This window comes from Pseudophryne corroboree, chromosome 7 (genome assembly GCF_028390025.1).
Source record: "Pseudophryne corroboree isolate aPseCor3 chromosome 7, aPseCor3.hap2, whole genome shotgun sequence".
Classification (NCBI taxonomy): Eukaryota; Metazoa; Chordata; class Amphibia; order Anura; family Myobatrachidae; genus Pseudophryne; species Pseudophryne corroboree.
The window spans coordinates 260,331,895-260,357,383 of NC_086450.1; the positions used below are offsets into that span (position 1 = coordinate 260,331,895).

The following is a 25,489-nucleotide window of genomic DNA, read 5'->3' on the forward strand; positions in this document are numbered from 1 at the left end:
AGACGTACCCCCCTCGACGTTTTTTTCAAATCAGCCTTACCAGCTTCTCTTCAGGACAGGGAGGTAATATGCGATGCAATACAAAAGTTGTGTCGGAATCAAGTCATTGTCAGGGTTTCCCCGGCACAACAGGGAGAAGGCTTTTATTCAAGCCCGTTTGTGGTCCCGAAGCCGGACGGCTCGGTCAGACCAATTCTAAACCTAAAATCCCTCAATCTTTACCTAAGAAAATTCAAATTCAAGATGGAATCTCTCCGAGCAGTGATCTCCAGTCTCGAGGAAGGTGATTTCATGGTGTCTGTCGACATAAAGGATGCTTACTTACACATCCCCATATATCCTCCGCATTAGGCTTACCTGCGGTTTGCTTCTCAGGATTGTCATTACCAATTTCAGACGCTGCCGTTGGGTCTATCCACGGCTCCGAGGATTTTCACCAAGGTAATGGAGGAAATGGTTCTCATTTGCAAGCAAGGAGTAACAATTATCCCTTACCTGGATGATTTCCTGATAAAGACGAGATCCAAAGACAAGCTGGAGCAGGACATTGCGCTCTCCCTGACATTTCTGCAACAACATAGTTGGCTCCTAAACCTGCCGATGTCACAGTTGATTCCGACGAAGCGGCTGTTGTTTTTGGGAATGATTCTGTACACGGAATTGCAGAGAGTTTTTCTTCCAGAAGAGAAGGCTGTGGAAATTCAGAGTTTGGTCAAACAAATTCTGAAACCAGCGTATCAATTCCAGAGTATCAATTCATCAATGCACTTGGTTGCTTGGGAAGATGGTGGCGAACCTACGAGGCCATTCAATTTGGCAGATTACATGCCAGGGTGTTTCAGTGGGACCTGTTGGACAAGTGGTCTGGATCCCATCTGCACATACACCGGAAAATAATCCTATCATCCAAGACCAGAATCTCACTCCTGTGTCGGCTGCACAGCTCTGGATCCTAGTAACCACGGATGCGAGTCTCCGAGGCTGGGGAGCAGTCACACAGGGGGAAACCTTCCAGGGAAAATGGTCAAGCCAGGAAGTTTGTCTACACATAAACGTTCTGGAGTTAAGGGCCATTTACAACGGCCTTCAAGCGGAACGTCTTCTTCGCAACCGGCCCGTCCTAATATAATCGGACAATATAACAGCAGAAGTGCACATAAACCGCCAGGGCGGAACAAAAAGCAGGGCGGCAATGGCAGAGGCCATAAAATTTCTCCGCTGGGCGGAAAGACATACAAGCGCTCTGTCAGCGATCTTCATTCCAGGAGTGGACAACTGGGAAGCAGACTGCCTCAGCAGACACGATCTCCATCCAGGAGAGTGGGGTCTTCATCAAGAGGTTTTCACAGAAGTGACAAGTCTTTGGGGAATTCCTCAAATAGACATGATGGCGTCTCACCTCAACAAGAAACTTCAGAGATATTGTTCCAGGTCGAGGGACCCTCAAGCAATAGCGGTGGACGTGCTGGTAACACCATGGGTGTTTCAGTCGGTGTACGTGTTTCCTCCGCTGCCACTCATTCCAAAGGTGATAAAGATCATAAGAAGAACAAAGGTCCAAGTGATCCTCATAGCTCCGGACTGGCCAAGGAGGGCTTGGTATCCAGATCTTTAGGAATTACTCATAAGAGATCTCTGGCCTCTTCCTCTACGAGATGATCTGTTACAGCAGGGGCCGTGCGTGTACCACGACTTACCGCGGCTACGTTTGACCGCTTGGCGGTTGAACCTTGGATCCTAGCCCGAAAGGGTATTCCCAGTGAAGTTATTCCCACACTTTTTAAGGCTAGATAAGGAGTAACGTCTAAACATTATCACCGTATTTTGAGAAAATATGTGTCTTGGTGTGAATCCTGGAAGGCTCCTACGGAAGAATTTCAGCTAGAGCGTTTTCTCCATTTCCTGCAAGCAGGTGTGGATGCGGGTCTAAAATTACGCTTGATTAAAGTACAATTTTCACCTTATCGGTTTTCTTTCCAAAACAATTGGCCTCCTTTACAGAAGTTCAGACTTTCGTGAAAGGAGTTTTGCACATCCAACCTCCCATTTGTGTCCCCAGTGGCACCATGGGATCTTAACGTGGTGTTGCATTTTCTTCAATCACATTGGTTTGAACCTTTACAGAAGGTAGAGTGGAAATTTCTCACTTGGAAAGTGGTCATGCTATTGGCCTTAGCATCCGCAAGGCGAGTGTCTGAGTTAGTGGCTCTGTCTCACAAGAGTCCTTATTTAATCTTCCATGAGGATAGAGCGGAGTTGAGGACTCGTCAACCATTTCTAATGAAGGTGGTTTCATCGTTCCACATGAACCAGCCTATTGTGGTACCAGTGGCTACTGACGCCTTCGAGGAGTCCAAATCTCTCGATGTTGTCAGGGCCTTGAAGATTTATGTCGCCAGAACGGCTCCACTTAGGAAAACGGAAGCTCTGTTTATCCTGTATGCTCCCAACAAGTTTGGAACACCTGCTTCAAAGCGGACTATTGCGCGCTGGATCTGTAATACGATTCAGCATGCTCATTCTACGGCTGGATTGCCGTTACCGAAATCAGTGAAGGCCCATTCTACCAGGAAAGTGGGCTCATCCTGGGCGGCTGCCTGCGGAGTCTCGGCATTACAACTCTGCCGAGCAGCTACTTGGTCGGGTTCAAACACTTTTGCGAAATTTGACAAGTTTGATACCTTGGCTGATGAGGACCTCATGTTTGGTCAATCAGTGCTGCAGAGTCATCCGCACTCTCCCGCCCGTTCTAGAGCTTTGGTATAAACCCCATGGTTCTTGAAGTGTCCCCAGCATCCTCTAGAACGTATATGAGAAAATAGGATTTTAATACCTACCGGTAAATCTTTTTCTCTTAGTCCGTAGAGGATGCTGGGCGCCCATCCCAGTGCGGACTCTATCTGCAGTAATTAGTTATGTTTACACACGGGTCGTGTTACGTTAGGGTCAGCCTGTTGCTGACGTTGTTCATGCCGTTGACTGGTTTTCTGTTAAATGCCATGTTGTATGGCGTGTTTGAGGTGTGAGCTGGTATATGTCCCACCTTAGTTAACAATAAATCCTTTCCTCGAAATGTCCGTCTCCCTGGGCAAAGTTCCTATAACTGGAGTCTGGAGGAGGGGCATAGAGGGAGGAGCCAGTTCACACCCCTTTCAAAGTCTTAAAGTGCCCATGTCTACTGTGGATCCCGTCTATACCCCATGATTCTTGAAGCGTCCCCAGCATCCTCTACGGACTAAGAGAAAAGGATTTACCGGTAGGTATTAAAATCCTGTTTTCTTTTATGTCCTAGAGGATACTGTGGTCCATTTAGTACCATGGGGATGTTCCAAAGCTCCCAAACTGGGTGGGAGAGTGCTGAGGTTCCTGCAGAACTGATTGACCAAACTAAAGGTCCTCAGAGGCCAAATTATCGAACTTTTAGAACTTAGCAACCGTATTCCAAACTGACCATGTAGCTGCTTGGCAGAGCTGTAAAGCCTAGACACCCCGGGCAGCCGCCCAAGAAGAACCCACCGACCTAGTAGAGTGGGCCTGTACAGATCTTGGATATGGCAAACTTGCCATGGAATATGCATGCTGGATAGTAAGTCTGATCCAGAGTGCAATTGTCTGCTTTGAAGCAGGACACCCAGTCTTATTGAAATCATAAAGAACAAACAGCAAGTCCGTCTTTCTGTGACGAGCTGTTCTTTTCACATACACCTTCAAAGCGCTCACGACATCCAAAAACTCTGAAATAGCAGAGGTGTCGGTGAGAACCGGAACCACAATAGGTTGGTTGATGTGAAACGCAGACACCACCTTAGGAGAAATTGCTGACGAGTTCTGAGTTCAGCTCTGTCCTCATGGAAAATTAAGAAGGGACTTTAGTAAGACAAAGCCCCCAGCTCTAACACACACCTTGCTGAAGCCAAGGCCAACAGTGTGACGGTCTTCCACATAAGATATTTTGCGTCCTCCTCCTGTAACGGTTCAAACCAGTCCGATTGGAGGAAATGCAACACCACATTGAGATGCCAAGGTGCCGTGGGAGGCACAAAGGGAGGTTGGATGTGCAGAACACCTTTCAAGAACGTCTAGACCTCAGGGAGAGAAGCCAATTGTTTCTGAAAGAAAATGGACAAGGCCGAAGTCTGGACTTTTATGGAGCCCAGACGTAGGCCCACATCCTCTCCTGTTTGTAGAAAACACAGGAAACATCCTAGATGGAATTCCACCGCAGAAAATTTTCAGCTCTCACACCAAGAGACGTATTTCTTCCAAATACAATGGTAATGCTTAGATGTTAACCCCTTCCTGGCTTGGATCATAGTTGGGATAACCTTGTTAGGGATCCCTCTCCTAGCTAGAATCAGCCGTTCAACTTCCATGCTGTCAAACGTAGCTGTGTTAAGTCCTGACAGATGAACGGGCCCTGTTGCAGAAGATCCTCGCGAAGAGGAAGAGGCCACTGGTCTTCGAGGGGCATCTCCAGAAGGTCCGCATACCAGGCCCTTCTTGGCCAGTCCGGAGCAATTAGATTTGCTTGAACCTTTTCCTTATGTGTTCTCTTTATAATTCTTGGGATTAGAGGAAGTGGAGGAAACACGTACACCATCTGATAGACCCATGGATTGGTCAGAGCATCTACCTCCACCGCCTGTGGGTCTCTCGACCTGGAACAATACCGCTTGAGCTACTTGTTGAGACGAGAGCCCATCATGTCGATCTCTGGATATCCTGATTGACTTGCCAAGCACCTGAACACTTCCGGGTGAAGGCCCCACTCTCCCGGGTGCAGGTCGTGTCTGTTGAGGACGTCTGCTTCCCAGTTGTCTACTCCCGGAATGAAGACCGTTGACAACGCCACAGCGTTTCTTTCTGTCCAGAGGAGAATTCTTGACACCTCTGACATTGCTGCTCTGCTTTTCGTTCAGCTCTGTCGGTTTATGTACGTTACTGCGGTCACATTGTCCGACTTGACCTGAATTGCTCGATCTTGAAGATGTGAGGCCTGCAGAAGGGCTTTGTATATATCCCTGAGTTCCAGAATGTTGATTGGAAGGACGACTTCCTGACTTGACTATCTTCCTTAAAACTGCACCCCCTGAGTGACTGCTCCCTAACCTCTGAGGCTTGCGTCTGTGGTTAACAGAATCCTATTTGGAATTCTGAACCTCCTACCCTCCGCGAGGTGAGAAGTCTTTAGCCACCACTGAAGGGAGATGCTGGCTTTTGGCGACAGACGGATCCTCTGGTGCATGTGAAGATGCGATCCGGACCATTTGTCCAACAGATCGAGCTTGAAGGGGCTTACGTGAAACCTTCCGTATTGAAGAGTCTCGTAAGAGGCCACCATTTTCCCCAGAAGGCGAATGCATAGATGCACCGATATCCGGGTTGGCTTCAGGACATCCCGAACCATCGACTGGATCACTAATGCCTTTTCCAACGGAAGGAACACCTTCTGCTACTTTGTATCCAGTATCATTCCCAGGAATGGGATCCTCCGTGTTCGCTCTATGTGATATTTCGGACGGTTCAGAATCCCAGCAACCTAAGCCTGGACGGTGCTTTTATCAGGAGATCGTCCAGGTATGGAATTATGTTCACTCCCTGTTTGCGGAGTAGGAACATCATCTCTGCCATCACCTTGGTGAACACCCTTGGTGCCGTGGAGAGGCCAAATGGCAGGGCCTGGAACTGGTAGTGACAGTCCTGCAGAGTAAACCATAGGTAAGCCTGATGAGGCAGCCAGATCATGTGAAGGTACGCATCCTTGATATGCAGAGATACTAGGAATTCCCCCTCCTCCAGACCTGAGATCACCGCTCCCAGAGACTCCATCTTGAATTTGAACAATCGTAAGTACGGGTTAAAAGACTTGAGGTTCAGAATTGATCTTACCAAACCGTCCGGCTTTGGTACTACAAACAAGTTGGAATAGTACCCCTTGTTTAGTAGATGAGGTGGAACTGGAACAATGACCCGAGTCTGCACAAGTTTTTGGATGGCATGCTGTAAAGTTATACTTGCCTCTTGTGAAACTGGCAAGCCTGATTTGAAGAATCTGTGAGGTGGAAGCTCTTTTTAACTCCAGTCTGTAGCCCTGGGAATAAGATTTATGACCCAAGGATCCTGGCATGAATTTGACCAGATTTAACTGAAGAATTGTAGGCGAGTTCCCACCTGACAGCCTTCCAGGCATTGCGGTCCACTGTTATGCTAAAGTCTTTGAGGAAGCAGAGCCTGAGCTCTGTTCCTGAACACCTTCTGTTACAGGTTTGCGTGGTTTACCTCTTGCGCCGCTGGAGGACGTAGAAGCACCTCTGGATTTGCCCTTGAACTTGGCCGTCCAAAAGGACTGTAACTTAGAAGCTGAGTAAGTCTTCTTGGTTGGGGTAGGCTGCGGAAGGAAGATACGTAGACTTACCCGCAGTAGCTGTGGAGATCCACTTTTCTAATTCATCTCCTAACAAGGCCTCTCCTTTGAATGGTAGGCCTTCCACGCCTTTCCTGGAATCCGCATCAGCAGTCCACTGGCGTAGCCACAGTCCTCTGTGTTTAGACACTGCCATAGCGTGGTGCATGTGTTAAGCACGCCTATTTCTGTTATGGCTACCACCATAAAGATTGCAGAGTCCTGTATATGCTGCAGGAGTAACACAACATCCCCCCAGATAAGGAATCTTAGCCTTCAATTAGGTTACCTGACCATTTAGCAATGGCTTTAGTGATCCACGCACATGCAATAGTGGGTCTTTGTGCCACCCCAGCAGCAGTGTACAATAATTTGAGTGTAGTCTCAATTTTACAATCAGCCGTGTCTTTCAGGGAGGCTGCTCCAGGAACAGGCAATACAATTTTAAGTGACAGCATCCACTATCGGTGGATTTTCCAATTTTTTCCTATCCTCCAGACGAAAAGGAAAAAAATGAGAGCAACATTTTAGGGATCTAAAACCTCTTATCAGGATTAACCAATGGTTCTTCAAACAGGGTATTCAATTCCTTTGACACAGGACAAGGGCTTCTTTTTTTACATTAAAATAAGATTCCTCACACTCCTCTGACACCTTATCAGAATTAGGCAGAACATCTCTGATAGCCTCTATAAGGGCCTCTATTCCCTGTGACAGAGCTGCATCCCGTCCCCCTCCTCTGACGCTGACAGGTCAGACATAGACTGCAGGATATGGGCCAGAGATCGCTTTTGCGGACAAATGGGAGGGGATTGAGATACTGTCTTGGGGACTGAGTCTCTGTTTATAAACTCATCCACAGTCTGTTTTAAGTATTGCATCTCTTTCTCATTGCTGGACAATTTTGTAGAAAGAGTTGATATCATTCTCTTAAGAGAATTAACCCATTCCGATACAGCCCTGCTAGTCTGTGAACCCTGAGTACCCAGTAGTGAGCCCCCTGGTGAAGAGGAACACTCTGCGGTACAAGACACACACTCTTTGCCTGACATAGGGGTTCATTCCGAGTTGATCACTCGCTAGCTGTTTTTTGCAGCGTAGCGATCAGATAGTCGCCGCCTATGGGGGAGTGTATTTTCGCTTTGCAAGTGTGCGAACGCTTGTGCATCTGAGCGGTACAATTTTTTTTTTGTAGTTTCTCAGTAGCTCTGGACTTAATCAGCCGCTGCAATCACTTCAGTTTTTTTGGTCCCGGAATTGACGTCAGACACCCGCCCTGCAAACTATTGGATACGCCTGCGCTTTTCCAAACACTCCCAGAAAACGGTCAGTTGACACCCACAAATCCCCTCTTTCTGTCAATCTCCTTGCGATTGGCTGTGTGAATGGATTCTTTGTGAAATCCATCACCCAGCACCGATCCTCTATCCCGTATGACGCACCCGCGCATTGTGGTGCATGCACATTTTTGCTGATTTTTGAGCTGATTGCAGCTCTGCAAAAAATAGCTAGCGTGCGATCATCTCGGAATGACCGCTATAATGTTATGTGATAGCACACACACACACAGGAAAGGTTAAGCACAATTAACCCACAAAGAGCCCTACAGGGAGACACAGAAATGTTTGGAGCCAGCCCCCACCACGCCCTTATCGCTAATGCCAAGCTTAGCCGGGTCGCAGACTAAGTACACTGGTAGGTGACTTAGGGGGTCATCCCGAACCGATCGCTTGCTGCAGTTTTTCGCAGCGCAGCGATCGGGTCAGAACGGCGCATGCACCGCAGTGCGCCGGCACATGGCAGTCGTCGCTGCCTATCGATCGCTTCTGAGACAGAGGCGGTCGCTGGGCGGGAGGGGGCTGAATGGTGGTGTTAAGGCGTTTAGTAGGCGTGGTCCAGCCAACGCAGGTGTCGCCTAGCCGTTGGGGGGGGGGGGGGGGGCGTGCCGCGGCGGATGAGTGACGCCTCACGCAGCCGCCTCGTCCAGCGGCAGCGACACACAACTCCCGGCCAGCAGCAGGAGCTGCGCTGGCCGGGAGTTACTCCACAAATACAAGAGCATCGCTGCTGTGCGATGCTTTTGTATTTGTGCGGGGGGGGGGGGCGGCACTGACATGCGGGGCGTACTAGCCCTGTGCTGGGCGTCCCCCCACATGTCTAAGTTCATGAATTTAGCACAGCTATGATCAACTCGGAATGACCCCCTTAGTACACTAATAATCGCACCGCCCCTGCTATGGCCCCCTGTACCACTGAGGTAATCTGGAGTCACACTGGAGGAGCTTCGCATCTCTGTACCGTCTGCGTCCGTGCCCACTGCAGAGGGAAAATGGTGCTGGTGAGCTGCTGGATCTTCTCATAGAGAAACCCCGCCCTTTCAGTGGCGCGCGGTCTTCTCGCTTTTTTTTTTATACTGGCTGAGGTCGTTTTTGTGCTTAAAATGAGGAGAACCGTTTTAAGGCTATTGTGCCAGTATAGGTACTGTGTACTGGGGCTCAGTTGTGCACTGTGTCCGGAGACTCATTCCACACCATTTAGAAGCCATGCGTCTCCGTACCCTCATGCTGCCGTAATGGCCGGCGCCCCACTAGCTGGGATGCCAGCTCAGTACTCACCACTCTTCATTCTTCTGGCTTTGTTAGGGGTGGCGTTCTGCGGGACTGCACGCTCGCCGTGGTGGGCTTGCGAATAGGTCCCTCAGGAGCTCAGTGTCCAGTCAGCGGGGAACAGGACCATTAACCCTTCAAGAGGTTGGGCCGCCCCCCCTTCCTAAGTCCCACGAAGCAGGCAGGATAGTGCCATCCAGCCCTGCCTGAAAATAACAAACATATAAAATAAATGCAGAAAACTCTTCAGGAGCTTCCTTCAGCGTGACCGGCTCCTCCAGTCCTCTGAGTCTGGTAGGAGGGGTATAGAGGGAGGAAGCCTGCCCACACTATCAAATTCTTAAAAGTGCCCATGGCTTCTAGTGGACCCGTCTATACCCATGGTACTAAATGGACCCCAGTATCCTCTAGGACGTAAGAGAAATTGTCAATAACTCTGTGATGCATTAGTGTCCAAATGCAGCAATTTGTGCTCATGAGCAGTCTCCCATTACTGTAGTTATCCTATAATTTAAACCTCTACAATAGTCAAATAGAGCCTAAGTGATAGTAAACAGGCAAACTAAATGTCCATGCACCTTGGTTGCAGCTGAAAGTACATGTACTCCCACTCTTACAAGAGCTGGGCTACTGGGGCAATTGTTGGGGCTCCAGAATGACTGTCCTCCCGTATGGGCCAGCAACCAGTGATGTGTCTATGAATGAGCCACCTTAGGCTCCTAAGAACCAGCAGCAGGACATATCCTCCATTGCAGAGAGACATCTGATGTTCCTCCTGCAGCTGCTCACTCTATCTCACTCCCGGCTTTCTTCGGCAGCACTCGCTCTTGGCGTCTTTGATCTGTGTTTCGAACTTTCGGGTTGGCATGTCACCTGACTGCTGTTGGAGTCTGGATAAAAAATGCTTCTGTGTAGTGAAAGGAAGCCACCTTAAAGTCTGGCAGGATTTTCTGCATTGTACCCATGTTACTTGGTTTAGGCTCAGTCAACAATGTTTAAGGGTTGATCCAAAATGGAAATACAATGTCTAATAAAATGTGTTTTTATTTTTGTTTTAGAAGCAACAGAAGAGATATTTAAAATTGCTTCAATGGCTCCTGGTGCTCTTTTGATGGAGGCACAGAAGGAATATGAGGTACATTTCATATTGATAAGTGTAATTACATTCACACAATATATAAGAAAAGCAAGCCAATTGTTTATTTAATACTTCAAATGTCCTTTTTTGCAAACAAGCGTTATAGCCTAATGTTTCCAAATTTTTTTAGGTTTTCCTCAATGTCCGCTAGCCTTACAGGAGCTATATCTATATTTCTGCAGCGGGGTACACTGGTATTCCATAGGGAATAACATCGGAGTGTAGAGTAGGATCTTGATCCGAGGCACCAACAGGCTAAAAGCTTTGACTGTTCCCAAGATGCTCAGCGCCGCCTCCTCTATATCCCTGCCTCTGTGCACAGGAGCTCAGTTTGTGAGTTGGTACCTGCAGTGCAGGCAGCTAACAGGCAGGGCTGCTCCAGCAGCCCAAAGAAGAAATATTTTAAAGAAGATAGAAGACTCCAAGGGCTGCAGCAGAGGCACTTTAGTGCTAGATATCATAACGATATCTCCTGCTGCAGCTTCATCACCTCCCCCAGCGGCGCTGTATACTCCCGCGTCCCTGGTTGCCGGGTACTTACAGCAGAGACTCCGGTTCTTCACCCAGGGCACACACACACTAACCGAAGTTCTCCGGGATCGCGTGTCCGCACTCATGGAGGAGGTAAGAGGGTCCCCCAGGTGAGACTCGCTGGAAATCGTGATTTGTCGCGGCCATTAGAAGGCGGGCCGCATGCGCTGGCATTGACACTGTGGCCGTACAGGGACCCCACTAGACCACCAGGGCAAGGGCACAGGTCAGATTAGACTATAATCCATTTTATTAAGGCCCGCAGCAATCCGGTGGTGAAGTCCAGCAAGGGGATAAGGCACTGGCCTGTAGCCCCTCCCCCAGCCCCATGGCGCCATTTAGAGTAAATCTTCCCGCCCTGGAGCTGCATCTCTCTGTCTCCCTCACTCCCTGTCAGCGTTTGGGCGCCGTTACACACAGCTGCGCTGATTCTGGGACTGCTGGGTGATGCCTCCTCTTTAAAGCCGCCTGCATCATCAGTGCTGTGCATTTACAGTACACTAAAGCATTCTACATATCGTTTAGACAGTGTTAGTTAAGAACAAGCGTATACTTCAGGGATATTTAGTACATGACCGTGTGATATTCATTAAGTTTTTACTGTGCATTGATAGTAACATAGTAATTGAGGTTGAATAGAGGCAAAATGCCCATCGTGTTAAACCTGTAATTGTGTTGATTATAATGTACCTGCGGAAGTAATGGTTTATGACTAGTTTACAACTATAAATCATGTTACACCCAGATTAACGTCGATATTTTTAATGTTATAACCTTGGATATCATTTTCAATCAGAGATTTATCCAATTCTTTTTCAAATGCATTTACAGATTCCACCATTACTACCTTCCCTGGCAGTGAATTCCACATCCTTATTGCCCTAACAGTGAAGAACCCTTTCCTCCGTTACGTACGGAATTTCCTCTCCTCCAGCCTTAGCGAGTGCCCACGTGTCCTAAACAGTGTTCTTTTAATAAATAATTCCTCTGATAACTCTTTGTAATGCCCCTTAACATATTTGACGATATTAATAATGTCTCCTCTTAGACGCCTCTTTTCCAGTGTATACATATTCAACCTAGTAAGCCTTTCCTCGTAATCCAGTCCCTCTAGCCCTTTAATCAATTTAGTAGCTCGCCTTTGCACCCTTTCGAGTTCACCGATATCTTTTTTTTTTTTTATACAGTGTTGCCCAAAACTGAACACAATATTCCAGGTGCGGACATACAAATGATTTGTACAGCTGCAGGATTACATTCTTGTCCCTTGTCTCAATTCCCTGTTTTATGCACGCTAGCACCTTACTTGCCTTTTTTTTTACTGTGTTTTGACATTGTGTACGGTTATTAAGCCTATTATCAATGAGTACCCCCAAATCTTTTTCCAATACTGTTATCCCTAGACTTTCCCCATTTAATATGTCGGATGCAAGTTTGTTTTCAGTCCCGAAATGCATAACCTTGCATTTTTCTATATTGAACCTCATTCTCCATTTAGACTCCCAGGTTTCAAGTTTAGATAAATCATTCTGCAGAGACTCCACATCTATTTCCAGATTAATTACCCTACACAGTTTGTCATCTGCAAATATTGACACTGTGCTTTCCAGGCCTATTTCTAGGTCATTGATAAATTATGTTGAGCAGTAGTGGCCCCGAGTACGGACCCTTGTGGTATACCGCTGACTACTGGGGTCCAGCTTGAGGATTTCCCATTGACCACTACTCCCTGTACCATGTTATCCAGCCAGTTACTTATCAATGTGCAAACAGTTTTTCTGCTGCGGAGTACACTGGGCTCCACAGGGAAATACATTGGGGTGTAGAGTAGGATATTGATCCGAGGAGCCAACAGGTTCAAAGCTTTAGACTGTTCCCAAGATGCACAGTGCTGCCTTCTCTATAACTCCGCCTCCATGCCAGAGAGCTCAGTTTGTAGTTGGTGACTTCAGTAGCAGGTCACTTAACAGGAGGCTGCTTCTGGCAGCCCGTTCTTAGCTTACAGACTTTAAAGAAAAAAGACGACTATACCAAGGGCTACAGCAGCCTGCGTCTGATCGATGTATCTGCTGCAGCTCCATCACCCCCAACGGCGCTGTATACTCCCACGCCGCGATCGCCAGGTCACCACAGCGGAGGCACCGGCTGCTTCTTCTGTCCTCCAGTGAGTCACACACGCGCCGCCGTCTCCCTGACCGCGGGGCCGCTGACAAGGGGTTCTGTGCCGCACTTTTGCACCGCGATCCCGTGCGGCCGTAGGAGGTGGGCCGCGCGCGCTGACGTGGACACAGATTACTGGGCTGCTTGCTCCACTAGCCACCAGGGTGATTATATAAGGGCACAGGTCAGAGGGGACGTTGTACCATTACCCCCCCCCCCCCGTTTTCTTTACTGCACGCACGCCCGGTGGGGATGCCAGAAGGGGGAGCAGGCCGGACCTGAGGCCCCTCCCCCCAGCCCCAGGGCGCCATTTCTACAGTGTTCCCGCCCTGGAGCTGGATATCTCTCCATCACTCATGACTAGCGGCCATCATACGTTGAGCTGAGCTGTTTCTAGGACTGCAGGGGCAAATCCTCCTCTGTGGAACCGCCTGACTGCCAGTGCTGTGTTTCCCACAGGACACTTGAGTATTCTACCTGTCACTGCGACTGTGCTAGTTAAGAAAGAGTGCATACCATTGGTTGCGTGGTACAAACACCCTGTGATATACATCCAGTGCTTTCTGTGTTTGTTATATCTACTAGTTTCATGTATACCCATACTGAGTATTACTTTGTATTGCTAGTCCAGTGCAGATTTTTTGGTACATAACTTCTGCATGGTACGTGTGTGACTATATACGTGTGTGTGCATGTAGCTGCTGCATGGTTGCCTTATTGCAGGGTATTTCAATCATCGTGCTATTACTATATTACTATACCTGTGGGGGCCAAGTGTTTCAGGTTTTTCTCTGATAATATAGGGTTGTTTCACAAGATTTACTACTGGAGTATTTTTTACTTGTGAATTATAGTCACTATATATATGTACACACTGCTCAAAAAAAATAAAGAGAACACTAAAATAACACATCCTAGATCTGAATGAATGAAATATTCTTATTAAATACTTTGTTCTTTACATAGTTGAATGTGCTGACAACAAAATCACACAAAAATTATCAATGGAAATCAAATTTATTAACCCATGGAGGTCTGGATTTGGAGTCACACTCAAAATGAAAGTGGAAAAACACACTACAGGCTGATCCAACTTTGATGTAATGTCCTTAAAACAAGTCAAAATGAGGCTCAGTAGTGTCTGTGGCCTCCACGTGCCCGTATGACCTCCCTACAATGCCTGGGCATGCTCCTGATGAGGTGGCGGATGGTCTCCTGAGGGATCTCCTCCCAGCATCCGCCAACTCCTGGACAGTCTGTGGTGCAACGTGGATGGAGCGAGACATGATGTCCCAGATGTGCTCAGTTGGATTCAGGTCTGGGGAACGGGCGGGCCAGTCCATAGCATCAATGCTTTCATCTTGCAGGAACTGCTGATGCACTCCAGCCACATGAGGTCTAGCATTGTCTTGCATTAGGAGGAACCCAGGGCCAACCGCACCAGCATATGGTCTCACAAGGGGTCTGAGGATCTCATCTCGGTACCTAATGGCAGTCAGGCTACCTCTGGCGAGCACATGGAGGGCTGTGCGGACCCCCAAATAAATGCAACCCCACACCATTACTGACCCACTGCCAAACCAGTCATGCTGGAGGATGTTGCAGGCAGCAGAATGTTCTCCTTAACGTCTCCAGACTCTGTCACGTCTGTCACATGTGCTCAGTGAGAACCTGCTTTCATCTGTGAAGAGCACAGGGCGCCAGTGGCGAATTTGCCAATCTTGGTGTTCTCTGGCAAATGCCAAACGTCCTGCACGGTGTTGGGCTGTAAGCACAACCCCCACCTGTGGACGTTGGGCCCTCATATCACCCTCATGGAGTCTGTTTCTGATCGATTGAGTAGACACATGCACATTTGTGGCTTGCTGGAGGTCGTTTTGCAGGGCTCTGGCAGTGCTCCTCCTGTTCCTCATTGCACAAAGGCGGAGGTAGCGGTCCTGCTGCTGGGTTGTTGCCCTCCTACGGCCTCTTCCATGTCTCCTGATGTACTGGCCTGTCTCCTGGTAGCGCCTCCATGCTCTGGACATTACGCTGACAGACACAGCAAACCTTCTTGCCACAGCTCGCATTGATGTGCCATCCTGGATGAGCTGCACTACCTGAGCCACTTGTGTGGGTTGTAGACTCCGTCTCATGCTACCACTAGAGTGAAAGCATCGCCAGCTTTCAAAAGTGACCAAAACATCAGCCAGAAAGCATAGGAGCTGAGAAGTGGTCTGTGGTCACCACCTGCAGAACAACTCCTTTATTGGGGGTGTCTTGCTAATTGCCTATAATTTCCACCTGTTGTCTATTCCATTTGCACAACAGCATGTGAAATTGATTGTCAATCAGTGTTGCTTCCTAAGTGGACAGTTTGATTTCACTGAAGTGTGATTGACTTGGAGTTACATTGTGTAGTTTAAGTGTTCCCATTTTTTTGAGCAGTGTATGTGTATGTGTATATGTGTGTGTATATATATATATATATAGTCCCTCTATTGCTGAATAAGCAAATGGCACGTCACTCCAGGTTACTGAAAAAAGGATTTTAATCCATGACAAAATTACATGGTCAGGCAATGGTTAAATGTGCAGCATGGCAAATTCTCAACGGCTCGTTTCAAGACCTTGTCTCGTCTTCAGGATTTATTGCCGCTGCTTGTGTGCTACATGGCTGAAAAAAGCATAAAATGCTGCAGAAAGCAAAGTGAGGAAAACCAGTGTGTGAAAAGTGCTTACCTTATATCCCCCAGCTGTGTGTCTGTAATCACGTACAGGCTGTGTCCGGAGACCGGGGTGGGCAGGTCCGTCCTCCCGATGATGCGTTTCCGGGGGCGGGTGACGTAGGAGAAAGCTGGTTGCCGTGGCAACCTGAAGGGATTCCCCGGTCTCTGGCATCTAGCCTGCAGTGAAAGAGATAGTAATGATGACAGGGTGCACTGTAGCATGCAAAACAGCATAAGTGAAAGGATACACAGTGTGACATGTAATATAATAAATGACAAATCGTGAAGTACAAGATAAGACTTGTCGAATCTCATATTTCTTGTTCCTATGTGGATGTTGGAACGATTTCCCCGGGTTTAAGTAACTGCATGTAGTGCATGATGCACATCTGTAGCAGCCCGGTTTGTTAGTAATGCCAAATATGCCTGGTTGTGGTGAGTAGTTAGTAACATCAGCTCTAACCAAATGGTCTCTTAAGTTTTTTCCCCGCCTGAAACTTGTCATCGGTACTAAGTTGGAAAGACTAGGAAGATTGGGATCTGTTTTGACGATCGGCCATAATGCTTTAGTAGCACGCGGTATAATTGGGCTGGTGGTGGAGAAGCTAGTAGACCAAATTAATTTATTTTTAGTATCTTTTGTAGATTTCAGCTGGAGTAATGAACGTCTTGGAATTTTTAGCACCCGTTCCTTAGTTTTTTGAAGTTGTATAGGATCATATCCTCGTTGTTGAAACTTCTGTATTGTTATATCCAGTGCCGCTGGTAATTCCTGTTCATTACTGGTTATGCGGGCTATTCTCAACATTTGTGAATAGGGCAAACCCTGTTTAAGGGCCCTGGGATGATGGCTACTTGCCTCCAATAGGGTGTTTCTGTCCGTAGGCTTGTAGAAAACTGCAGTTTCCAATCTTCCTGATGTTACTTTAACTAGTACATCTAAAAAATTAATGGAGTTGTTGATGACAAAGGTAAATTTAATGGGGGATGGTAGATGATTGATAGTATTCATCATGAGAATAAACTCTTCCTCACTACCATTCCAGAGCATGAAGCAATCGTCAATATACCTCGTGTACCAAGTTATATGGCGATTGAAGTGTGTATTCTGAAGAAAAAATTCTTGTTCACGTCTGAACATATATATAATGGCATATGCTGGAGCGACCGGGCTGCCCATGGCACAGCCCTGGGTTTGAAGGTAGTAGATGCCGTCATATAGAAAGTAGTTCCTAGTAAGAACTAGGCGTAATAATTGTAGAAACAATGGTATATGAAATCCGAAAGTACCTTGAATGTTGTTCACAAAATCGTGCATTGTCTCCAAACCTTCATTATGTGGGATAGAGGTATAAAGCGAATTGACGTCCATGGTGCATAGATACTGAAAGTTTTTCATGGTTGTAAAGGAGAGTAGAGCATTAAGGAAAGAAGTAGTGTCCTTAAGATATGTTTTTTCTTTAATCAGATGTGGCTGTAGTAATGAATCTAACAATTCTGCTATGGGTTGGTACAGTGAACCTCTTGCGGATACTATTGGACGGCCCGGGAGTGATGTACTGTCCTTGTGGACCTTGGGGACAGTGTATAGGACTGGCGTAATTGGAAACTTGACTAATAGTGAATGATGTGTTTTAGAAGTGATCCAGCCCACAGTCTCGGCTTGTTGTAAGATCACGGACAGCTCTTGTTTGTATAGTTCCGTGGGATCCTTGTTAAGTTTCTGGTATGTAGTTGTATCAGCCAATTGTCTCCGTATTTCTTGTTTATACGTATCCAAATTTTGGATAACTACGCTGCCCCCATTATTCTCATGATGAATACCATCAATCATCTACCATCCCCCATTAAATTTACCTTTGTCATCAGCAACAACTCCATTAATTTTTTAGATGTACTAGTTAAAGTAACATCAGGAAGATTGGAAACTGCAGTTTTCTACAAGCCTATGGACAGAAATACCCTATTGGAGGCAAGTAGCCATCATCCCAGGGCCCTTAAACAGGGTTTGCCCTATTCACAAATGTTGAGAATAGCCCGCATAACCAGTAATGAACAGGAATTACCAGCGGCACTGGATATAACAATACAGAAGTTTCAACAACGAGGATATGATCCTATACAACTTCAAAAAACGAAGGAACGGGTGCTAAAAATTCCAAGACGTTCATTACTCCAGCCGAAATCTACAAAAGATACTAAAAATAAATTAATTTGGTCTACTAGCTTCTCCACCACCAGCCCAATTATACCGCGTGTTACTAAAGCATTATGGCCGATCGTCAAAACAGATCCCAATCTTCCTAGTCTTTCCAACTTAGTACTGATGACAAGTTTCAGGCGGGGAAAAAACTTAAGAGACCATTTGGTTAGAGCTGATGTTACTAACTACTCACCACAACCAGGCATATTTGGCATTACTAACAAACCGGGCTGCTACAGATGTGCATCATGCACTACATGCAGTTACTTAAACCCGGGGAAATCGTTCCAACATCCACATAGGAACAAGAAATATGAGATTCGACAAGTCTTATCTTGTACTTCACGATTTGTCATTTATTATATTACATGTCCGTGCAATAAATACTACGTCGGCATGACAAGCCGTATGTTCAAAGAGCGAATGGCATTACATCGCTCTGCCATTTCCAAAGCATTACAGGGAGAAGAAATAGACCAACCGGTTGCACGCCATTACAAACAAAGCAAACATTCTTTATCACAATTACGCTATCAGATTATTGACCAACTTCCTAAAATGCCAAGAGGCGGTGATAAAATGACCGCTTTGCATAAGTTAGAATCTCAATGGATATTCAGATTGGACACTATTCATCCAAAAGGACTCAATGAAAAAATAAACTGGAACGTCCTTTGAGTCGGATAGAATTCTACAGATGATTGTTATATTTATAATAGTTTTCAGCATTTGATACCATTTGATGTTTATATTTTACCATCATTTGTGGGCACACTTTATTAACTTATATATCACATATGCATGATTATCTGTCAGTGGATATTCACTTTGGAACCACTATGCTTTTTTACTATATAAAATTAACTTAATCATGTCTGTTAGTCATTTCAATCTCAGCTCACACTGTGTATCCTTTCACTTATGCTGTTTTGCATGCTACAGTGCACCCTGTCATCATTACTATCTCTTTCACTGCAGGCTAGATGCCGGAAACCGGGGAATCCCTTCAGGTTGCCACGGCAACCAGCTTTCTCCTACGTCACCCGCCCCCGGAAACGCATCATTGGGAGGACGGACCTGCCCACCCCGGTCTCCGGACACAGCCTGTACGTGATTACAGACACACAGCTGGGGGATATAAGGTAAGCACTTTTCACACACTGATTTTCCTCACTTTGCTTTCTGCAGCATTTTATGCTTTTTTCAGCCATGTAGCACACAAGCAGCGGCAATCAATCCTGAAGACGAGACAAGGTCTTGAAACGAGCCGTTGAGAATTTGCCATGCTGCACATTTAACCATTGCCTGACCATGTAATTTTGTCATGGATTAAAATCCTTTTTTCAGTAACCTGGAGTGACGTGCTATTTGCTTATTCAGCAATAGAGGAACTATTTAAACATAGCAAGGGCACCCAGGCCACTGTTCTTTTTCCCATATCAGGAGTGCCGGATGATTTAAAGATACATATATATATATATATATATATATATATATATTATTCCTGTCTGTGCCAGCTGAGGCTGTTGTTCTGAGAGCTCTTCCTAGGTGTGGTGCTGCTGATTATAAATTATCTGTTTGTACCGGGTTTCCCATCACTGTGAGCATTGTTATGTCTGCTACGCGTGGCAACGACGTTGGGGCCTCTCCCACACTGCGTGGTAGTGAGGCCACTGACAGAATGGAGGATAATTTAGCAGCTGAGAGTTTAGGTTCAGGGGCTTCTTTGCCCCCTAGTGGGTCGGTAGCACTCGGGGCATCACAAGAACCACCTTGGGCTACGTTCTCCACATTGTTAAGCACGATTGTAACTAAATTTACGCCCACTGTGGGACCACCTGTGCCGTTACCACAGATTATTGTCCCCGCTGTGAACCCGCCATGGGCGGATCAGCTTTCCACTCCGTTACAGCGATTGAACCGATCCATGTCCAAATCTAAGGATCACTCTCGCCCACATAAGACTAAGTAGTCTTCTAAAAGGGCCGTTACTTTCTCCCAATCCGCGGCCTTAACTGACATGTCCTCTGAGGAGGATGGTGCTTATACTGACCCCTCGGACACTGACGCCGATGTTTCAGATGGGGAGTGGAAATCGTCCGTGGATGTCCCAGATTTGATTGCGGCGATACGGCTCATTCTTCAGGTGGCTCATGACTACTCTACTCTAAACACCTTATGACATATGTCAGGAATCCTAGGAAAATCCAGGGACAAAGTTTACACCTAATAAGAGACTGTTGGCTCGCTATCCTCTCTCTCTGCGGAGGTGTGTAAAAATTGGGAAACCCCTCTGCCTGTAGATTCTCATGTGGCGCGTATGATTGTTTCCTCTGCCCTGCCCATGACTATCATCATCTCTCTGAAGGAACCGACGGATCGTCGGGTGGAGGGCTGTTTAAAAGTTATTTATTCCCTGTCTAGGGCTGTTCAAAGGCCAACTATTGCAGCGACTTGGACTGCTGAAGCTGTTGAGGCGTGGGGTCAGGAACTTGAGGCCGAACTGCCTTCTGATGTTTCTGAGCATGCTCGACAATGTCTCTCGTATATTGCCGCGGCTTCTCTGTACCTCAAGGAGGCGGCATCCGATGACGGGGTGCTTGCGGCCAAGGCTGCTTCTGCATCCGTTTTGGACAGACGTATCCTTTGGTTGAGATCCTGGTCGGTGGATTTGGATTCCAGAAAAACCCTGGAGGGTGCCTTCTTTCAAGGGAGACATTCTCTTTGGAGAATATCTCGATAAGATTGTGGCTGACCTGGCTACTGCTAAAACAGCCTTTCTGCCTAGTACGGCTCCTTCCGCACAGAAGGCTAAAAGTACTTTACCTCTGCCCTTTCATACTCCAGGTAAAGCAAAAGGTCAGGCATACCCAAAGCAAGCCCGTGCTTCCAGACCTGCCAAGCCCAGACCGAAGCGTGCTTGGGCTTGGCCGTCGGCCAGCTTCAAAAACTGATAAGCCTGCCACATGACGGGGTGGGCCTCCCCCTGGGGGATCGCAGGGTGGGGGGCCGACTTCTAGGTTTTACCCAGGAATAGTTGAAGACCACTTCAGATACCTGGGTGAGGGAAACTGTTCGAGTTTACGCTGTACCCTTCAAGAATCGCCCCCTCATCGGTTTTGCCTGACAGATGTGCCTCTGGATCCGGCAAAAGTAAACACGTTGCACTCGGTGGTACATTCCCTCCTGTCCACAGGCGTGGTGGTTCAGGTGCCTCTGGCTCAAAGGGGCAAGGGGTTCTATTCACTGCTGTTTCTAGTCCCGAAACCGAACGGGTCCTCGCGGCCCATTCTCAGTCTGATGTCCTTGAACAAGCATGTGCGAATTTCCAAGTTCCATATAGAAAAAGCTGCGCTTTATTGTTCTGGCCATGGAGCCTGGGGACTATATGGTCTCCCTGGACATGTAGGATGCCTACCTACATATTCCTATTGCGGTATCTCATCAGCAGTACCTAAGGTTTGCAGTGGGCAACCTTCATTACCAGTTTCGGGCGTTACCTTTTGGTTTGACAATGGCTCCGTAAGTCTTCACCAAGGCTATAGCGGTCATGACGGCCACGCTACGCCGTCAATGGGTCAGAATACTACCATACTTAGACAATTTGTTAATCCTGGCGAGTTCCCCAGAACTTATCCTGTGTCATCTCGATTTGACAGTCCATTGCATGAAAGATCATGGATGGCTGATCAACTGGAAGAAATCCTCCCTGGTTCCGACTCGGAGCATGGTACACCTGGGAGCGTTATTGGACACCCACGACCATTGGTTGTTCCTGTCTCAGGAGAAAGTCCTGAAGCTTCAGGACAAGATCCGATGCTTCCTATCCCGTCCGCAAGTGCAATGTCCCATAGCAAGTGCTATGTCTCATGGTGTCGGCTTTCGACATGGTGGAGTATGCTCAATGCCATTCTCGCTCTCTGCAGAAGTTGATTCTGTCTAAGTGGGATGGTCTGCCTCACCGGATAAGATCTCCCTATCTCCGGCAGTCCGTCTGTCACTGAGCTGGTGGCTTCAGGACCAATGATTGAGCAAGGGCCGTCCCTTTTGGATATCGAACTGGGTCCTGCTGACGACGGATGCCGGTCTGAGAGGTTGGGGTGCGGTGTTGAAACACTCTCTCCGGGGACGGTGGACCGAGGAGGAGTCTCTACTCCCAATCAACATTCTGGAACTGCGGGCAGTGTTCAATGCATTGACAATGGCCCAGCATCTGATACAGAACAGACCTATTCAAGTACAATCGGACAACGCCACCACGGTGGCGTACATCAATCATCAGGGCGGAACTCAAAGCCGCATAGGCAATGAGTGAAGTATCAAGGATTCTTCAGTGGGCAGAAAGCCATCTGCCGGCCATATCAGCACTGTTCATTCCGAGTGTTCTGAACTGGGAGGCGGACTATCTCAGTCGTCAGGACGTGCACGCCGGAGAATGGAGCCTACATTCGGAGGTGTTTCAACTGCTTGTGGACAAGAGGAGTCTCCCAGATGTGGACCTGATGGCGTCTCGACACAATCACAAGGTTCCAGTCTTCGGCGCAAGGACAAGGGATACTCAAGCAGCATTTGTGAATGCTCTATCAATCCCGTGGAATTTTCGGCTGCCGTATGTGTTCCCTCCGGTGTCCCTCCTGCCCAGAGTAAATACGGAAGTTGAAGCAAGAAGGAGGAAACCTACTTCTAGTCGCTCCAGCGTGGCCCAGGCGGCACTGGTTCTCCGATCTACAGGGCCTCTCGTTGGATCGTTCCCTTTTACTTCCACAACGACCAGACCTCCTCATTCAGGGCCCTTGTGTTTACCAGAATTTGGCCCATCTGGCTTTGACGGCATGGCTCTTGATGCTTCCGTCCTGAGGGCCAAGGGTTTTTCTGAGGCGGTCGTTCAAACTATGTTGAAGGCCCGTTAGCCGGCTTCTGCTCGGATATACCATAGGGTCTGGAATGCTTACTTTACTTGGTGTGCGTCTCACAATCAGGACGTTTTAAAGTTTAGTACGGCCACACTATTGGCCTTCCTACAACAAGGCCTGGATTTAGGCTTGCGTCTGGCCTCCCTCAAGGTTCACATCTCGGCCTTGTTGGTTTGGTTTCAGAGAAAGATAGCTACCCTACCTGATGTCCATACATTCACTCAGGGTGTGCTGAGGATTCAGCCTCTTTATGTGCCACCTGTGGTCCCTTGGGATCTGTCGGTGGTCTTGGAGGCCTTACAAGAGTCTCTGTTTGAGCCTCTTACCTCTGCTGACCTTAAGTGGCTTCCCTTAAGGTGTTGCTTTTGCTGGCTATTGCTTCAGCTAGAAGGATCTCGGACTTGGGTGCCTTATTCTATAAGTCCCCCTATTTGATTTTTCACCGTGACCGGGCGGTTCTTCTGACACGCCCAGATTATTTACCCAAGGTGGTGTCTTCTTTCCACCTTAACCAGGAGATTGTGGTTCTGGCCTTTAATTCTCTTGAGCTGTCTTTCAAAGAGCGGTCTTTGGATGTGGTACGGGCTCTCCATATCTATGTGAAGAGAACTTCCTCCATTAGGAAATTTGATTCTCTTTTTGTGTTTGGTTTTCACAAACGTGGCTGGCCTGCTTCTAAGCAGACATTGGCCAGATGGATTAGAATGGTGATTGCACATGCTTATGTACAGGCTGGTCATCCGGTTCCTGCTACCATCAAAGCCCATTCTACTCGGGTCAGTTGGACCTTCTTGGGCGACCCACCGTGGTGCGACCTTTGAACTATTGTGCAAGGCGGCTACGTGGTCCTCGAGGAACACGTTTATTAGGTTCTATGCCTTTGATACTGCCGCTTCCCAGGATGATTCCTTTGGACGCTGAGTTCTTATGCCCGCTACAGTGCGTCCCCTCCCGTGAGGAACTGCTTTGGGACATCCCCAATGTATTTCCTTGCAGAGCCCAGTGTACCCCGCAGCAGAAAAGGAGATTTATTGTAAGAACTTACCGTTGTTAAATCTCTTTCTGCGAGGTACACTGGGCTCTACAAGGCACCCACCCTGATGCACTTAGCTTTTTGGATTGGTATTGGCTGATAATGCCGATTTATTACCTTATAACATTCACTATAAATGGGTAAGAGACTCAGTACGCAATTGGCGTATGGGGTACCGTAAGGGTACGCACTTAGCGTAGCAGACGCTTAGCCGTGGTCGAGACGCACATGCGGCACGCTCGCTCACAGCTTAACGCTCGGTGTCGAGCACGCTATAGGCGGCCGACTACCGTAACGCTATGCAAACAGCGTAGCGGACGCTCGTGACCAAGAGGGGAACACGAGCGGCGCAGACGCTCACGGGATGACACTCAGTAAACCTTGTATGCAACACAGTGAAAGATTGAGTTTGTATTGTAAACCTTACTACTGAAATACTGTAGCGATATAACGCTGCTTAACCTTGTTAATACTAAAGCTGCTTGAGCGATTGAGACGCTCCGATTACCCTCTGCAATGTAATAAACACACAATACCTTGCTAAGGTTCCAACACCTTTACTAACAATATCTAGCTATGTAAAAAGGGGAAAACAGTTAACAGTTCATACACTACAGGCTAACATCAATATCTAAGCAGAATAACTACACATAAACATACAATAGCGGCACAATCGCAAACAATAACATACAATGAGAGAGAGAGAGATCGTGGCAGAATACAGTCAGAGATTTAGAATGGTCACAGAGAATAACTTACACACACTGGGGAATGATTCGCTGCGCAGTCCTGGTACCAGCTCCGAGTTAGTCAAGATGAAAACCGTTTGTGGAGAGAAGACTGAGCTGGCCAGGCTGGCTGTTTCTTATATACACTGCGTACAGTATACTACAAAGGGACCTATAATCTCATTGTTCATTGGACACAGGAATGTCTCCTCGCATCATAACAAAAGGTCATAGGTTAGTTTGAACAGGTGGGCTGTGACTATATCAAACTGCTCAGGTGGGAGGGAATCTCAGAATTCCCGCCGCATGGATAATGAACCGCAAATATAGTAAATGTCCAGAAACTACTAATAGACATAACTATACGCAGGAGCGATTAATCTTTACCTAACCAGCACCGGATTGTTTCTAATAAAATGTTCTTTAGTTAGGTACCAAACACAACTGCTCAAACCCTGTCTGACCCTTCGTACCATGCAAAGAGGAATTCCTCTGTCCAGCGACCAGTTACATTAAACAAACTTACTGTTATTATTAAGGGGAACATTACCTATAAAACATACTATTTGAATTTATTATGTAACGATTGAGTCGCCCGCTAGACGCACACAAACTCTACCGTAAATGCGCATAGCACGCTCCAATGCGCACGGCCGTGGAGGCGCCGTCACGCAGCTGCGAGTATCCGCACGCACGGGAGAGAATGTGCACGTGCAGCGGGCAAGCGCATGGGGTGAATATATGGCAACGTGTAGCGTGATATTTTTCCGACTTTGACAGTCCACCCATTGGCAGTCATCAATAACTGCCACTTCCTAAAACGGTTAAAAAAAGAAAAATATATGTCATCCTGAAAATACCATTTTATGATTGGGTAAAGGGAGGAGAGGAGCAGGTGGGAAAAAGTATGACCTAGTGAGATAGTAGAAGCATGTATGTATGAATCCATGTTTGAGGGGTCATGTATCATCGTGCCGTACGTGTTTTAAATCAAGCTTCGAGGTATTGCGAAGTATACATTTGAATTCCTTCTTATCCCGTGTCAGGGATCTGTGGATGGGCTGTC

General features: G+C 47.3%; 1 protein-coding gene across 4 annotated transcripts in view; it reads left to right on the forward strand.

Annotated features, from left to right (window-relative positions):
- The window catches only part of VPS16 (VPS16 core subunit of CORVET and HOPS complexes), a 959,900-nt gene that overhangs the window by 366,368 nt on the left and 568,043 nt on the right, over window positions 1–25,489 (forward strand). For all 4 annotated transcript variants that reach the window (XM_063934117.1, XM_063934116.1, XM_063934114.1 and 1 more), the window contains one exon: window positions 10,068–10,144. In XM_063934117.1, coding sequence (XP_063790187.1) covers window positions 10,068–10,144 — 77 coding nt within the window. The remainder of the gene's footprint in view (window positions 1–10,067; window positions 10,145–25,489) is intronic.